Source organism: Leptinotarsa decemlineata, unplaced genomic scaffold (genome assembly GCF_025532065.1).
Source record: "Leptinotarsa decemlineata unplaced genomic scaffold, Ldec_3_MD MMD2_tig00026307_RagTag_RagTag, whole genome shotgun sequence".
Classification (NCBI taxonomy): Eukaryota; Metazoa; Arthropoda; class Insecta; order Coleoptera; family Chrysomelidae; genus Leptinotarsa; species Leptinotarsa decemlineata.
Window position 1 is genome coordinate 19685454 of NW_027412681.1, and position 19257 is coordinate 19704710.

General features: G+C 35.0%; 1 protein-coding gene and 1 long non-coding RNA gene across 2 annotated transcripts; both read right to left on the reverse strand.

Annotated features, from left to right (window-relative positions):
- Positions 1 to 5603: 5603 nt before the first annotated feature.
- LOC141485109 (ADP-ribose glycohydrolase OARD1-like) lies at positions 5604 to 5915 on the reverse strand. Its single transcript, XM_074181124.1, has one exon. It carries the CDS (start codon positions 5913 to 5915, stop codon positions 5604 to 5606), a length of 312 nt encoding a protein of 103 aa, XP_074037225.1.
- A 9231-nt stretch (positions 5916 to 15146) lies between these two features.
- On the reverse strand, positions 15147 to 18094 carry LOC141485170 (uncharacterized). Its single transcript, XR_012467062.1, has 3 exons — positions 17163 to 18094; positions 16916 to 17064; positions 15147 to 15494 (listed from the first exon to the last, which is right to left on the reverse strand). It is a non-coding gene; the product is annotated as an uncharacterized lncRNA (long non-coding RNA).
- Between the last annotated feature and the right edge of the window lie 1163 nt (positions 18095 to 19257).

Sequence of the window (19257 nt, forward strand, 5' to 3'; positions counted from 1 at the left end):
GCAGAAGAAAGAAAAAGGAAATATCATTTTAAACTCCCATAAATTACTTCAGTTCTCTGTTATATTCAAAAACGAAGTTAACAGTCGTTGTTCCGACAGATATTTTTTGAGTTTGATTACAATACCTCAATTTATTGAATTTCTTGGATTCTGAAACGTATCCATACAAATCATGATAACTCATCTTCAATGAGTGGATTTTGTTAAAGTTGATTCAATATCAGGTGGAAATATTTTCTCTGCAGCTCTTATTACAAATTAGACAACTAGCTTACTATAAACATGAATACTTTTTATTCTATTCATCATCCTAGATAATCTGAAGAATCACCGGTACAAATTGCCATCGAGAACGATTTCAGTGAATGTTGTCTGATGAATCCACTTTTCCCACAGAGTGGAAAATATTTTACACCAGCTTGCTGTCGTTGATATTCATAAAGACCTTCAGTTTTGAAAAATACACTGACAGGTTTCACACCACTGTGACATCGAATACGGTGTTATTTGTGATACATTCATCACTAATAATAATAATATAATAATAATGTTTATTAAATCCTTCAAGATCACAAAATGATATAGGATTCGTCACATGGAAAATAAAATACATACATATATGCACAAACACACGTTTACATATATATGACATACAAATATACAGATAGAATATTTCACAAAGCATATTTCATTATCAACTCTTATATTATCAGTCCTCATATTGACTCAAATATTCTGCTGTACTGTAAAAGCAACCGTCAATCAAAAACTCTTTCAGTTTGACTTTGAAAATATTAATTCTTTTTTCATTTCTTATATCTACAGGAAGATTATTGAAAAAATTTGCACCTGCGAAAGATGGACACTTTTCAAAAAACAATGTAGAGTGTTTTTGAAGTCTCATCAAATTACCATGTCTCGTTGGGTACGGATGAATTTCAGAGTTTCGATGGTGATCGTGTAAATATTTCTTGAATACTAGTATGCACTTGTAAATATATATGCATGATACACACATAATTCCATTTCCAACAAAAGTTTCTTTGCAAGACTATCGGCACTCTAATTTGAATATTAGTCCTATAACCTTTTTCTGGGCCCCAAAATTCTATGAAGCTTGGAGGAGCAACCCCACACACCGATATTATATGAGATGTGACAGTATATAAGGGCAAAATAGACATTTAGGAGCTGTTTTCTGTTGAATACCGATCCCAATTGTCTAATAGCATAGTACCCCGAATCGACTTTTTTATTCACTTGAGCTATACTTGACTCCCACGACATGTGTCTATCTATGACCGTACCAAAAAATTTGGTTTTGTCTGATGATGCAATAATCTCTTTTCCTACCCCGACCACAAGTGGTCTAATTTTTTTAATCGTTCTATAGTAAAATTGCATCACCACTGTTTTGCTTGGATTCACAACTGATGAATTTTTTCTGCACCAGGTTGTGAATTCAAAAATACGTTGACTTGAAGTTCCTCGGAGCTATCAGCATCAATTGCTAAAGTTGTATCATCCGCATATAAGACAATACAATTTGTGCTTATATAATTCGGCATATCATTGATATATAGTAAAAAAATTAGTGGTCCCAAAATAGAGCCTTGAGGAACTCCTAGGTCTATGCCATACGATTGAGAGTAACAGTTATTAATTTCAACATATATTTTCGTTTGAGTAAAGTACGACCTGAGCCACTGTAGAAAGATACATCTGAAACCCATTGCATATAGTTTACTGCAAACAATATCGGGGTCAATAATGTCAAAAGCTTTCGATAGGTCAAAGAAAAGAGCACCAACATACTTTCCTTCATCAAGTGAGTCATAAACATACTTGAAAAAAGTATAAAATGCACTTTCCGTTGACCTACCTGGGCAAAAACCATGCTGAAATTTAGAAATGATGCCAAACCGATTTAAGAATACTAGCATTTTATTGTAGATACACCTTTCGACTATTTTACACAGCACTGTAGGTACTGTTACAGATCTATGGTTCTCAATTATAGTTGGATCACCTTTTTTGAGAACCGGCGTAACCGATCCAATTTTCAGTTTGTCGGGGAAAATTCCTGTTTTCACTGAAATATTTATCATATATGCCAGAGTTTTACAAATAAAGTTCATAATATGTTTTATCATTTTTGTAGAAATGCAATCGATTCCCACAGCATTTGTGTTTTTCAGGCTAGATATTATTTCGCAAATATCTATTGGGTTTACGGAAGTAGAATAAAAGGTGTCAGTTGAATGCATCGTTGTATAGCCATTGAAGGATGTAAATGCGAAATGTGTATGGATCAAATCATTGGCAATGGTTGAAAAATATACACCAAAAGTATTAGCGATTATATTTCTATCACTTACTATTTTGTTATTTAGCATCAATTCATGATTGAATCTCAACTTGGTCCTGCCTGTCTGATTTTTAACCATATTCCATATTTTCTTTTGTTTTTCTTGTTGACTCTGGCCATTGAGTGAATGATGGTAAAATGAGTATTTAGCTTCAATTATTTTTTTAGCATGCATTTTTTTTTGAGTCTTGGTAGTGTTTGTTAAGTTCTGGATCATCCACATTTTTGGTTAACCGAAAGAGATTTTTGAGACTATTTCCCATGAAAATTATTTCTTTGGTTACCCACTTCTTTTTGTGCATCTGTATTTCAAGATTAACGGTCTTTTTCACAGTAGGGCATGTTAAATCAGTCCAATATGTTGAAATATTTAAGAAAGTTTCAAAAGCGGATTGAATACAATTAGAGTTTTCATAAACTGAACTGAAGTTCTCACTTTCTAGGCAAGATAGGAGATTTGCAAGATTTTCATCACATGTGTTCGTGAAACTGATTATTTTTTGGTTATTCAATATTTTTAATTGAGAATTCAAAATTTCGAAAGAGAGACTCAAGTGGTCTGCAAGATTTACATTGACAACTCTTTCATTATAATTTTCTTCTGGAATATTCATCAGGAAATAATCAATCTTTGTAATACTTGTTTTTCCATGAATTTGTGAAAATTCTCGTCGGTTCGAAGCTTTTGAATCTAAGGTTGAAACTGCGTAACAAATCATTTAAAGATGTCTTATCATTTGAATTACATAAATAATTAATATTCAAGTATCCGCATATCACGATATTTCTGAATTTTTTGTCAAAATATTGTAGAGCATTGAACAAACTATCCATAAATATTTCTGTATTACCTTTAGGAGGTCTATATAATAAAATAAGACAGGATTTGAGATTGTTATCACTGAAAGAAATTGCACAAGATTCATATTCTAACTCTATGGACATGTTGTCAAGGTTTGCTTCATTTTTATAAACTAATGATTTTTTTATTAAAATTACGTCTAGTGAAGTGACTAGCTATTTCATAACCTTCAAAATAGATAGTGTCAAGGTTGGTTACAGACGCTAGTGAATTCAGGGTAGGTGCGTTGCTAGCACATATAACTCCGGACGGCAAAGAAAAAGTTATGTTATGCTTCACGAATTGTATCAGAACGAGAACGTAAATTCTGTGCTCTTGATAAAGAAGGACTAGCAGTAATTTTTGGATTAATCAAGTTTCATACTTTTTTATTTGGTAGATATTTTATATTGGTGACGGACAACAAGCCTCTTTCATATATTTTCCATCCAAATAAAAGTATTCCGCATTTCTCTGATGGGCGATAATACTTTCCAGTTATCAATATGATATTGAAGTAGTCAAATCTGAAAATAATCCCGCAGAAATGTTGTCACGTTTACCTGAAACATTTCTGTAGAAAACATAGATCTAAATTATGCCCATTATTTTCCAAAGAATGAACATTTTCCTATAGATTTTGAGGTGGTCCACAAGCCCACGGTCAAGGATGATTTGTTGAAAAGCATTTTGAATTTTGTTAAGTATGGTTGGCCTTCAGGATCCTACAAGTGGGGCAAAGATGAAAATGTTCGCAGTTTTTATAAAATAAGGAATGCGTTAACCATTGAGTCATAATGTTCAATGTGGAATAATAGAATTGTAATTCCTTATTAATTGCGTGGTAAAATACTGGAAAGTTGGCATCGTAGTCACATGGGTGTAGTAAAAATGAAGAGTCTTGCGCGCTCCTATTTTTTTGCCCTGGTTCAGATAAAGAAATTTAAGTGATTTGTAAAACTTGCAAAAATTATTCAGTAAATAAGAAATCGCCTAAAAAATCAATTTTGAACCCATGGCCTTGGCCTAATCAACCATGGAGCAGGTTACACTTGGATTTTTCAGGTCGTTTTATGAATAAGAATTTTTTGATAATTTTTTGTGCTCATAGTAAGTGGATAGAAGTATTCCCAATGACTTTCATCACTTCGACATCAACCATTGAAGTTCTCAGAACATGTTTTGCAAGATATGGACTACCGGAACAAGTAGTAACAGATAACGGAAGTTCTTTTCATTCAGGAGAGTGTGAGAACTTTTTATCAAAAAATAATATCAGACACATAACAACACCGTCATTTCATCCGGTATCTAACGGTGCGGCGGAAAATTCAGTAGGCATAATTGAAAAGGCATTAAAAATGCACTGGGGAAGTACACTAATGTAACGATAAATATGTAAATAAACGATTTGTTATTTGACTATCGTTCAACTCCTCACTGTACTATAAAATTAACACCAACAAAATTATTTCTGGGGAGAGAGTTATAACTAAAATAATGAAAGTAGTTCGATAATATTTCAAGGACACGAAGTAACAGATCATTACCTCTTACTTTGTGTTCTAAATTTTCAGATCAGTTCATGTGTAAATATTCAAAGAATTTTTTCGAAAAGAGATTGAAGGACGGAAATATTAACACAAGTTAAATTGTCCTGGATATATATTTATATAGACTATCGAATATAATAATCATTTTTTCTGGAGTTTTTCAAAAGAAGTATACCTGTATACTTCTTTTTCAGACCAGATATTTTTCTCTAGAGAATTTATCTGGTTGAAGCTGGAATGATTCTTCAACCGTGTTAGGAATCTCACATTGAAAGGTAAGACCTCGTTAGTCTTCAGCTCGTACAAGTTTCTCAACTTCTGAAAGTTGTCGTTCGTATGGGGGCGACAGCTGATTAACGGAAAAACAGATTTCAAACAGATTTTTTTAAACAGTATCCAAATAGACCAAAGGTTTAGTTGGATAATGAATACAATGTAACAAATTATTGAATTGAGTAACTGTCTCAAACAAATTTATTTCCTACAATATTTCACAAACTAATTCATTTACAACACTTAACAACTAACGCTTAATTTATTTCCACTATTTGAATTTCTTGTTTAGCCGCTTGATTCACTAACGGTCTTTTCTAGAAATCTGAAGTCGGTTCGGTCCTATAATTTTACAGACCATTCCCGACTGCATTCTTTCGTGGTGATGTCATGTGTATGTTCGCTGAGTCGGTCAGCATATCAGACGGCTTCAGTTTCTCTACCTGCATGACTCTCCATATCTGCACTGTGAAGTTCGATGGAAGTAACACTCCACAGTCTTCATACTCGGTCGCGGAAGATGGTTGTCGCACACCAAAATCTTGATGCCGCTAGATCTGTATATAGTTTACAACATGCTTCCCACAATTCTCCAATCCAGCTTGTCGAGCCCAGAGGCTAATTTCGGGATTACGAAGTCCACAAGATTCTGATCGAGCATCGTGTTCCTCAGTCTGGTAAGACTCCTCCTAACATCTTCATAGGACGGTTTGTCTCGAGAATGCTTTTTGGTGATCAAGTAGAGAATATTTCTCTGGCCCTTCTTCAACTGTAGCACTCTTCCGAATTCTGGATTCTGTTCTTGTAATGTTTGGAGCTCTCCGAATTTTTTGTTGAATACTACAGCGATACATCCAGACATTTGGAGATCCTCTGCCATGCAGTATACTAGTAATCAACTGAAACCTTGAAAAGTTGAAAACGTCTACTGACTCTTCTTGAGGTACACCATGTACGACCTTCTGTCCGTTCGAGTATAAAGACATGAACTGCTGGAACGTAATTTCATACTCTGGTGGTCTGAGGGCGCTAACTTGGTCGCGATTTTCAGCATAAGGAGCCAATCTATTAAAATGGACGACCCAAGGCTTTCCGCGAGGTTGCCTATGGATAGACGGGGTCATTTATCTTCTTCATGATTTGTACGGACCTTCCCACGAGTTTCGCAACTTCAGTGATAAACCACGGCGTCGCTTAGGGTTGTACAGCCAAACTAAGTCACCGGTTTCAAATTCTCCAGCATTCGCCTTGATGTCAAAGGCCTTCTTCAACCTATCACTTTGGCCATTATAATACTGGTAGGGGTTTGACCAACAGGAATAGGTGGGGGTACTGGTCCCAGTCTCTCTAGTGGTCAGATACTACCTCAGACAAGAGGTGGTTTATGGTCTCATTCATTCGTTTCACCATTCCATATGACTGTGGATGTGAGACTGTGGTTCTGGTCTTTCGAATGTCTAACAGTTTACACATTCCTTGGAACAGGTTGGACTCGAAATTCCTGCCCTGGTCCGAATACAGTTCCAATAGGACACCGAATCGACATAGCCATTCCTTTACCAGGACGTCAGCGACGGTAAAGGCTTCCTGGTTGGGCAGGGCATAAGATTCTGCCCATTTACTGAAGTAGTCCATGTCTATCAGGATGTCGATGGCGATTCTCTCAAAGGGACTACCCGCGTTATACTGGCACATTGGAGCTTTCGGTCGTATCCAAAGTCCGTTACTGGTAGCACACATACACAGGGCCCCCGCTACCATATGTGCAAAGTGTGCAATGCACACGGGCGCCATCCTTTAGAGGCGCCAAAATTTAGGGTCAAAAATTGCAATAATTTTCAAAAAAAAACAATAATTAATTTTAAAATAAAAGTAGAGAAATTAAATAGGATTAGGTATGAATACACATGAAATTTTATTAGTATATCATCCAGTTACTGCCGATTCCTATGTGCGAGAACATGTCAGGCGGTGATTTTTCCTGTTTAGACATGAACAATGCCCGGAGCGCTATAAAACAGATGATGCATCGCCAGAGGCGTTTTTAAACCGGTTAGTTCACTGGACCGTGCAACAAGTGCATAAAAATAAGTAATCCTATCAATTATTACATTTAAAATTATTTTTATTCTGTCAAGTGTTGTGTTGTATAATATTTTGTTTACTACTTTTTTTCTAAAAAATCAAATGCTGAATACCTGCTGACTCCAATTTCAACGGTTTGATTTTTTAAAATTGGTAAGTGGTCCCTACTTTAATTACTATCAACATTAACCCTATATAGGATACTGGTTATAATTATTTTTTGTTTACCCAAATATCTTTTTATTAATTGAAATGTCATGTACAGGGTCTTTGACTACATTTACGTGCTTCCTAGAGCCTGTCAGATAGAAAAAAATGTTTTGAGCAGAAGTTGTACGTTTTTTTTTCCTATATTATCTTTTGAAGTTATAAGATAAAAACAAAATCGCATCGAAAATGAAAAAATATAGGCAGCATCCACATTAATAAAACACCCTGTACATCATGCGCTAAAATAAAAGCCCTTTTTTCTCTGATTTGAAAAATATATATGTTGATATCATTTGGGTGAGGTGTTTTTAAATTTTTAAGTTACATTAGCTTGAATAAATTGCAGAGAAACAATTAGAAGAAATATAATTTATTTTCAATAGTCCAAATAGCAAACGAATATAAGCATAAAATTTTTTTTTCTATCTGACATAATAAATGCTCTAGGAAGCACATTAATATAGTCAAAAAGTCAAAGACCCTGTACGAGTTTCAAAAAATAATTGGTTTTTTATTAATTGGCTTAGTTTTTATGCTATCGATCTTTTCAAAAAACCATTTTGTAGGTTTTTTAAGAGCTATAAGTTCAAATTAGTTCAATACTTTTCCTACCTTTATTTTTGAAAGGGTTTAAGTGAATGGGCTCGAACAAATTGCTTTTTACTTAAGTACGTTAAATTTGTTTTCATTACCTGATGATACTGACCTCTTGAGTATTTTACAATATATATTTGGAAACAATTCAATCTCCACCCTTCCAAACTTAGCATTTCACTAAGAATTCTTCTGACATTGCCTGTACCTGTAGCGTCTGGCGAGCTATCTTTTTCAAAGTTAAAAATCATTGAAAATTTAAGGTCGACAATGCTTCAAGAAAGATTGTCTGGGCTAGCGATATTAGAGGAAAATATCGCTGCTACAATAGCTATTTTGTATTTTTCTATCGTACCTAGCTATCATTTTTGATTTTATAACGAAGTTACCTAGGTATTTTTTATCAGAAGTATCTGCATATTGCATATTTTTTAAAATATCTGGACATTATGTAGGCATTAGGCAATATTTCTGTTATTTGTTCGTAAAAAAGATGTAATTTTTACTTTCGGGTTACTTTTTGGTATTTATAAACAACGTGTCTGTACCCTATCAGTAAAGTAAATGGTTCAAAATGAGTGTGAACAAGAATTTATTTCAATTTATTTTGTTATGATTTTATTCTGTTTGTTTCATTTTGATATTTTAGTCAACAAATAAATATGACTTCTAAAGTTCAGTTTTTGCTTTATTGTAAGCACCTACCTACCTTCAAACAAATTATTAAAAAAACATGATCCAAAATGCCTTAAGGGGCGCCAAAATCCTTTTTTGCACACAGGCGTTAGTAGCCCTTACGGGGGCACCAGTCCTTGACGTCGGCTTGACAACTTGACAATTAACCCAGTCAATCCGCTGTCTCACTTTCTGGAGGGTCTTCGTTACTCTCAGATGTCCTCCAGTGACTCCATCATGGATTTCTTTTAGCACCCCCAGTCATCTGTTCCTGGATATCATTGTCTGACACCTTTCTTTTCCACCGTCTTTAGACTCCAATAACCGCTTCAGAATTCCATTTTTCAAAATCAGGGAGTTTAATTGGGCCTAGTAGGAATTTACCGCTGGCGAATAACCTGCTACCTCCTGCCACGATGGTCTTTGAATAATTTTCCTCCAATCGATGACTGAACAAAGATCTGGATATTTCTCCTGGTCTCATTTGATCTTATTGTCCACCCAGTTGTAGACTACAGCTGTAGTTCTAAAAATAGCTGCTTCCTTCTCTTCTGCTCATCGGCAAACTAAGCAGTCATCGGGGCATGATCTTCGTGACAGAGCATTTGCATTTTTATGGCTAGTCCCTGCTCGATGTCCTATTTGGAAGTCAAATTCTTGAAGTCTCCCAATCCAGCGCGCTACTTGGCCTTCGTGATTTTTTAACTGCAGAAGCTATTTGAGAGCTAAGGAGTTCGTTCTCAGCAGAAATCTTCTTCCATACACGTATTTGCGCCCTGGTTTACTGAGCGTTTTGCTGAAGTAGCCAATAACTTTTCCTTGTCCCGCCTGGATCTGAGAAAGGACTGCTCCAAGTCCCACGTTGCTGGCATCCGTATTTGAAATGAATTTTTCGTCCGGTAGGGGATAGCTTAAAACAGGAGCGTTGATTGAAGCTCTTTTCAACTTCCTGAATGAGTCTTGGCATTCCTCGAACCACTGGAACAGGATTTGTTCTTCTGTAAGTCGGGTCAATAGTTTGGCGATGTTGCGAACCCCAGCATATATCTGCTTTTGTAGGTGCACAAACCAAGGAAGCTCCGAAGCTGATGTATGTCTTTCGGAATGGGCCAATCCTTAACAGCTTTGATCTTTTGTTCATCTACCGCCACTCCTTCCCCAGAGACAACGTGGCCAAAGTAACGGATTTCTTTTCGAGACAGATGGCATTTCTTGGGACAAACTTCCAATTCAGTACTCCTCAGATGCATAAATACCACCTCCAGATTTTTCAAGTGATCGTCGAAAGATTTTCCGACCACGATTATATCGTCGAGATACACTAAACACGTCTTCCAAGAGGGCCCCTTGAGTACCGTCTCCATCAATCTCTCGAAGGTCGCTGGAACATTGCAAAGCCCGAATGGCATAACCTTGAACTGCCATAATCCTGAGCCAATGGTGAAAGCTGTCTTTTCACGATCTTATGGGGCCAAACCAACTTGCCAATATCCACTCTTGTGTCGAGCCGGATAGCATGTCTAAAGTGTCGTCGATTCTTGAAAGAGGGTTTTTCTTCGTCACGTTATTTAGTTGGCGATAATGCACGCAGAACATTGTCGAGCCGTCCTTCTTCTTCACCAATACGACTGGGGAAGACCAGTGGCTGTCAGAAGGTTTGATGACTCCTTTTTTCCCATATCTCTGACTTTCTTGTCTGCTTTCTTGGTAAGGGGGAGTCTTCTAGCTGATTGCTGGATTGGTCGGGCATTCCCAGTGTCGATTATGTGCTGAACCACATGTGTTCTGCTGCCTTTTCCTCCTCCAATATCGAAGATTTTCCGGTACTTCTTGACTAACTCCCTCAATTTGGACCGGTGAGTTCGTGGTATATCCTTGAAGTGAATGTCAATTAACTTCTCCAACTCTTTAGGCAAGTTGTTGGTTTGGCTAACCAGACTGCATACCCTCCGTATCACAGAGGAAATGGACGAACAGTGCCCCAGTATTGTTCCTTTCTTCGAGGTCACGGGAAAGTAGTTGACATTCATGACCCTGACCGGCATAACTTCATCAACACGGAACAGGGTCTTGCCCAGTGCGATTCTTCGCTCACTTTTCTCATCGTGTATCTTGGGCACCTTTTCGCTGCTCACACTTTCGTCCAAATGAGCCTCCAGGATGGTTTCAGCCCTCTAAGGTACGCACACATCTTCAGCCAACAGAACCCTGTTCATCTTTAGCAACAGCTTCTCCATCAACACGTAGGACGCCGTCTTGAAAATTCAGCTCGAACCCTCTGGAATTCATTGTGTCCATCATGTCCAATGGTCGCATCGTCCTCGATGTTCGCCACCAATGCTCTACTTCCATGTTCATTTCCTACCTGATTTTGTCTATTTCTATATCGATGTCTTCGAGTAGACTCGCCACACCACAAAGTTATTTTTTAGGCCTTCTGCATTTTCTAAAAGTTATTCCTTCAATCTTACCGAAATTCGTTGAAGTTCATCGAGTTTGCTCATTATTGAACTCAAATCAGACCCAGAAACTTGGAAAAAATATGTTTCGGGATCTTCTCCTGATTCAGCAAGTTATTCCACAGTCTCTTCCGGAGTACTGATTTCTTTCCAGAACAATCTAGTTCTCTCTTCGCCAATTTTTACTTCAATTAGGCGACTTTCAAGTTCGTTAGGCACACTTTCCTCGAACACAATTGGTCTCTTATTGTCTATTTTCCACAAAACTTCATATTATGTCCACTTATTTCAATCAAGTCCTAAACACCTATTTACTTTCACATCTATTTTTTGCGAGAAAGGTCTATCAGCTTATATTTCCTTAGTCCGGTATTCTCCACTTCGCAATACAAAGAATCACCAGTCTCTCTGCGCGAACAAATAAGTCTTATAGTTAATTTATCCGCAAGACAAAGATTGTCACCGAGCGCTCACAGATTTATTTTACAAATCCACTTCTGATCACCACTTGTAACAAATTAATGAATTAACTGCCTTGAACAAATTCATTTCCAACAATATTTCAATAATCACAAACTAATTTATTCACAACACTTAGTAACTAACGCTTGAGGAACACCAGAGCTATCACAAGTTCTTCTGAAATCCTTGAATATAGTATCGAGTTGACTCTTCAATTCTAGTAAAAATGAATAGATTGGTATTGATGGATTTGTTGTTGACAAACCCATGCTGTTCTTCCGTGATATATATTTTTGCGTAGTGAAATATTCGTGTATAAATAATTTGCTCAAATAACCTGGCCGGGGCACACATTATGGAGATTTACCGATAATTTACTATCTCACATTTTTACCACTCTTAAAAATAGGTGTTGTTATAGCAGTTTTCCACAAATCTGGGAAAACATTTGACTTCATGAAGAGGCTAAATATGTGCAGAATGAAGTGATATTTTTACCCAATCGCCACAAGCTTTCAGAATGTATGGGGGAATTCCATCAACATCAGCCGCTTTCTTTGGTTTCAATTTCTTTATTGAATTTTCAAAATCTGACTCCCTAATGTCGCAAAAATTGTTAACTATAACAGCATTATCTCAATTCTTTATACCTTTCTCCGTAGTAGTCCGATACTAGTCTTAATTTTCTTAATGTATTTTTTTCTCTACATAATTCATTGACCTCTTTAGCAAACCAATTTTTTTTTCCTTTTCGAAAATTATTACATTTGGGCACTCATTAATCATTATCAATAATACATCGGTGTATACCAGTGAGGGTGACAGTGTTCTATGTGAGTACAATTTATTACCATTCATTCAAAGTAGAACTCATGTGAATGATATCTGATTCTTATTCCACAACAAATGTTTGAAATACAAACTGAGTAGAGAAAAGTATCTTCTGTATAATTCAGTGTTCATATAGAAGTATTTGTTTCGAAAGAATTATTTTCTTTCGGGTAATTCAATGTTTATATGAAAGTAGCTGTTTCAGGAGGACTTTCTTACAGTTTGTGTCTGAAAATTACTTCTTTGCATGATTTACACATTCATCTATAGAGTTTCAAATTGATTACTTCCTTCTTTCCTTTGGAAGATTCTCTCATCCCTTTTTTTGTATCAGATGGAGTAGTAGAAAGCCAAAAACTTTCTTTCCCAAAAAATTAATCACTCCTAAAAATATAACCCCTTCAATTCAATAATTGTGTTCCATATAATATAAAATTTATCTACAGCCATATTCACAGTATTTTCATATAACACACTTTCCCAATCAGTATTTCTAACTCGATCACTTAGCATAAGAAAATTAGCTTTTTTTTATATAAATCTTGGTTCTATCAATTCGTTCACAAGTTATTTTTCACGTTGAATTTTTATAATAATTTCTAAGGCAGGATCATAAATATTTCCCTTGACAAATGATAAACAAACCCTTTGAATGGTACAATTATTTATATTACCTTCAGAAGTGATTTTTAGGTCCAGTGTTTTTCCCTGCAAATCGGAAATATCATCATATAACTGAAAAGTATTGAAATCCCTAAAATCAGTCAAAATTGCAAGTTTTGCACTACAAATATATATGTTTTTTCAACATCATTTATATTACCTTGCAGAAAGTCCATGGCCGATTCATAAACATTAACATAAACATAAACATAACATAAACATTAACTATTCGAAGGAATATATAAGGCTCACAGTGTGTACTTACAACCAATAACTTTCACCTGAACAACCAGTACCTCAAAAAGTGTCGCTTTCCTAACTACTTGCAAAATTTTGTACTTTTTTCTGATACCCAGTAAAACACCTCCTCCCGTAGATTTATTTGTATATTCGAGATCTCTGTTAGCTCGTATCAGATGAAACCTATCTGTATCTACGATTTCGCCGTCTTCGACTCCCTCTCGTAACCATGTTTCAGATATTAACATCATAAGCACCAACTAAGGAAGTTCTAGAAAACTCAGTACATTTACTATTCAGACCTCTGCAGTTTTAGTGGTATACACTCAATAAAATATAATAATCTAAAATCTAAGTGATACCGTTATCATAATGTTTTATGAAATAAGAGTAGCGATGAATTCCTACCTACTCAAAATGAAACATGCACATTTTACATGCAATGAGTCATTAATAAGAGTAAGTACCTTAGATGTAAGATTTTCGTTTTGCTCTTCTTGTATTGCTGTTAGTCACAGAATATTTAATTTCAAGCCCTGCTCCATAATATTCTGCCTTTTGTTCACCAAATTAACACCTTTATCACTTGCCCGCATCATTTTCTCCATTGAAGATACATTTTGGATGACATCATTCAGTGTGATCTCCATGTTACTCACTTTTTCATCAATTTCCTCTCAAAGTTGCTCAATCAACTTTGATCCCAATTGGCTGATCATAGTATCAATTGTTTCATTATCGAAAGAAGTTGGTCTAGTGTTACTTCGTCCTCTCGTTTTCATTTTAGGTAAAATCTGTGGTACAGTTCTGGCAACAGTGCTTTAGAGGTTTGGAATAATTCGGTCGATTGAATATCAATCTCACTGTTGGATAAAATAACATTCAGTTCTTCCCTATATGCTCACTTCTCCCTACTGCCAATATATTCTGCAGATACCAGTTTTTGATAGAAATACCCCTTAAAATTTCAAATAATCACGAGCCCCTTCCACTAGATATTGACAGTACCATGATTATATGGTAGATGGTATGGTATTATATGTAACTTATTTGTAACTAACGTTAGTGCAGTTTCGTCCCACAAGGACATTTTCAAACGGATACAATAAACTGACATAATCAACATCGTACACCCTTGTAGCACCACAGTTGGTAATAATGTCGCAACTCAGTTCTCGCTTGGCTATTTACGAGAGGATTTTTATTTGCTGTTTCACCCATTCATCTCATTCATCCAAATAATGAAAGAACTCATTTAAAATTTAATAAAATATTTATTGTGAAAGAAACGGAAAAATACTTTAAATAAACTCATACTCAATGTTAATAAAAAAAATACATTAAAATGATCAAAAAACTTACATTATACTGCCACCCAGCAGGATTGAAGAAAAGGAGATGTGCTGCATTTCTGATGACCCAATCGATACGTAAATGAATACTGTCTGTTGACTGTTAACTGTTAACTCTCATCCATGATCTTGACCTCCCTCAATATTTATAAAGAATTATACGCTGACATTGCGACTTTGATCCGGTCACTGTACTGAGGTAAAATGCACAGCATGCAATCTGTGCCAAGTTTGCATATTTGGAGATTGTTTTATATTCCATATCCTGTGATCGGATCAATTTCGATGTCTATGAACTTGAAATATCAAAAGATGGAATTCTGAATACTGAGTGTTCTTGTGTTAAAATATTGAAGTGAGGTTGGAATATCTTTCAATTCATATATTTACTCAAATGAATCTGAATTATTTCATGTTTATTTCCTATAATTGACATAATTTCCTATAATTTGCGAAAACTGTTTAGATAAGGAACGCCATCATGATCGCCAACATGAAAAAATCCTCATTTTTGAGATACAGTATAAATATGAACCCTTGTCGATTGGTTTATGATGTTGTTTTCGATACAGCGCAACATAAAATATTTAAAAAATCCCTCAGATTTACTATTTTCAGTAAATTCTGGGAATGGTTTTATTTTAATATGCCCGCCAAATATTCAAACTTTTTCCTTTGAGTTTGAAGAGTAACAATTCATTTGCTATAAATATTTATTGCTAGACTGATATCAAGAGGTAGTAAAAGATGATGGTCTTCAAAAATTTTATTAAGACATGTTTTACATGGCAGTGTTACACTTCATACATACTTACCTCTCTTTCACAAAAAGTTTTTTTTCTCAAATACTATTGTTCACTATTCGTTGCATAATCTTAACCGCCTCCCCTATAACAAAATTAAATTTGTTAAATTATGCTCGGTAGAGCATGTCCAGAGTACATATAATATTAAACAAAAATTAATTTATCTAGTTAGGTATACGGAAAAATTCCAGAACTGAATTGTTTCATGAATGAGTATTCTGACTCGAATCAAAATATTTAATTTTAAACATATAAGAATCCAGAATAGTTAGGATATAAACATTAGAGATTAGTAATTGAATGAAATGCAGATACAAAATATTTTTTCAATTGCATTTTTCAAATGAAATTTTACACACAATTAATTAAGGAAAAATAAGCAGTAAATTTATAAGAAAAGAAACAATAATAATGAATGCATTATTGACACACCTCTTGCCAGAAGTAGTACAAACAATTCAATGTCACCACATAGTTTTATTTTAATTTTATTTTGTATGGAAAGTAATAGGAAATAGCATCTCAGACTGATGATCTACAAACAGTGAAGTTTGTAATATTATGAGAAATAAAAGAAGCATAAAGATATATTGAAAATGTGAGAATTGATGATTATGTATTGAAGAAGAATCATTTATATAGGTAGACTATACACACAAGATGAAAAGGCAGACTGTGGAGGACGCTCCCAAAACTGCATGAAATTTTTCATTTTTGATGGTGTGTAAAATGTGCTAGGTGTTTATGAGAAATAATGATGATAATAATATGAATTTTGTATGAGGCATGAAATGAAATGCGCATACATGAGGTCTTCGGAGGAAAGACAGGTACGGTGTTGTAGAAAGTACGACACAGAAAGTTGTCTTAAGAAAAGACAAATATGATGTTTCAAGATGTAGAAAGTTACTACGTCATGGTAATTATGAAAAAAGGTGAAAGAGTATAAAGAGAATAATAATAATATATACATGTGGTTTCTAATATATATTTATCAGATATCATTCAATATTCGTCGTTGGTACTAGCCAGGAAAGTAGTTGTTTTCGATAAATATTTCCAATAGCTGTTTATTTTCATTGAAAAGAAAATAAATTGCTATTGCTATTTTCAATTTCCTATTATTCAGTGAAATGTATATCACATGAGGTGACAATTGAATAGGCAGGTGACACATACTGTAAGGAATCAGTGAAAAATTGTACAAAAAGAAATTAATGTTAAAATGGGTGTGTCATAAAGAACCAATGAATTTTGAAAGTATGCTCAAGCATAAATCAAAAAGTATGCTTCAAAGTTGAAAAAGAAAGTTTGTAAGGTATCTGCAAGTTATTGTCAAATTAACTTAAATGTACATTATATGTACTCTAACGAATTAGATTAAACTGTCAAATGATTGTTAACTATATAATGCAGGGATTTCTGTTGATTTTTTTTTATTATCAAATTTAATAGTAACATAACCTAGCTATAAGAATAAAAATATATCATGAAAGAACTTACTGCCGAATTTCTCTCTTGTTTCATGCAATCGAGGCAACACCACACCCCAAGGCACTTCGAGGCAGTCACTACTCCACTACTCCATCACCACTGTTACGGTTTTCCACTCCAGGACATTCAGCAGATCGTACCATAGACAGCACGATGACCTAGGGAAACATGAAGTTGAATCATCATGGCTCAAATGAATGGACTATAGGAATATCGCAGTCACTAGTGCCATATTCAACCAGAAATAAATACTTACGTTGTTGCGTTACCAGTTGTTCTGAGTAGCTGATAAACAGTTCCTGTGTAGGCAGACATCATCCACAGACATAATATGTGAATAAAATTGTAATACTCAAAACAATTCAGAATCACCATCATACCGTTGAGTACCAGGATAATCCAAATCCCAAGCAGCCTACAGAAAATATTTCACTAATAATTTATGAGAACGACGCTAGTTTCATAAATGCTGACACAACAGAACCACAGACGATGATGTTTGAAGTTTCCCAAAAGCTCTCGAAGAGGTAATTTCTATATTCCTGGGCAGCTAATAACTCGATCACACTATTACACGATGAACACACAGATATAAATATATTTCAAAGTGTAAAATCAAAATCACTTCAGTGAACGAAAAATGGCGCTAAATATTCACATATTCATCAAATTGTATGTATGTCATATGTCATGTCAAATCGTAAATCTTCTTCTCTATACACAATTGAGAGAATAGGCATGGAACAGAATGACAGATACATTTCACAGAAACCAGAAAAACATGTTCTGGTAATACGAGAAAACGCAAAGCACAACGTAATACGTAATTATAGTCCAGTCCAATTCAGTCCACTGTTACGTTGCCAATGTTTCCATCCAGTTGAGTTGTGGTAGCCGAGCAGCCGTCAACCAAAACAAAGTCAGAACCAAGACACGGAACGCTGTGCGGACAGATTGGTGGAGTGACACAAAGACAGATAAAGTTCAGTGCCGGACTATGACAATATTAGTGTGGGAACTCATAGTTGCAGGATCAATTGGACAATATAGTTTTTTCTAACTTTTATAGGACATGTAGTTTGTAATTGATGTTTATAATCATATTTTAAACCCATTGTTTTTTTATTATTCAAAATATTTTTATTGAGTTGTGAGTTTTCATTTGACTTTCAATTTGTTTTTTTTTTGTTGTTTTTCGTTACCACCCAGAAAGCTGGGGACCAGCTTTAACGTGGAGGGGAGATGTGTCAATTATAGGAAATAAACATGAAATAATTCAGATTCATTTGAGTAAATATATGAATTGAAAGATATTCCAACCTCACTTCAATATTTTAACACAAGAACACTCAGTATTCAGAATTCCATCTTTTGATATTTCAAGTTCATAGACATCGAAATTGATCCGATCACAGGATATGGAATATAAAACAATCTCCAAATATGCAAACTTGGCACAGATTGCATGCTGTGCATTTTACCTCAGTACAGTGACCGGATCAAAGTCGCAATGTCAGCGTATAATTCTTTATAAATATTGAGGGAGGTCAAGATCATGGATGAGAGTTAACAGTTAACAGTCAACAGACAGTATTCATTTACGTATCGATTGGGTCATCAGAAATGCAGCACATCTCCTTTTCTTCAATCCTGCTGGGTGGCAGTATAATGTAAGTTTTTTGATCATTTTAATGTATTTTTTTTATTAACATTGAGTGTGAGTTTATTTAAAGTATTTTTCCGTTTCTTTCACAATAAATATTTTATTAAATTTTAAATGAGTTCTTTCATTATTTGGGATGAATAAATGAGCGGGTGATACAGCAAATAAAAATCCTCTTGTTAATAGCCAAGCGAGAACTGAGTTGCGACAATAACAGACGGTCTTTAACGACTTCATTACCTGAATTTTGTTCATCTGTGACAATGTGGGTACGCTAATATGAAAACTGGCGAGTTGACCAGGTCAATTTGGTCATCCGCATTCGCAATATTTAGATTCGGGACCTTGTGGTTACATTCCAAGGAATGGTTTGAAAACGTCGAATCATTTTTACCTAGTCTGAAGTATCTTTCATGTTCAGCATATCGTTTTGTTTAGCTACATTGCCCAATATGAACACAAATTGAACTCCGGACACTTTATCTTATAAACTCCAAATTTCTCCATCTTGCCCACTTTATCTGTGGCATTAAAAAGAAAATCAGATTACCCGGAATGCCACTTACATATTGTTTTTTTCTTTTCTTTGGATATTTTCTATACTGTTTTGTATAGAGATGGAAAAGTGACAGCCAAAAAATTTTTTCCTAAAAACTAGTCCCTCTCTAGAGTACACTCTCTTTAATTT

Excerpts from the sequence above, each read along its gene's own strand:
- LOC141485109 (XM_074181124.1), bottom strand. The coding sequence starts at position 5,915 with ATGGCAGAGGATCTCCAAATGTCTGGATGTATCGCTGTAGTATTCAAC.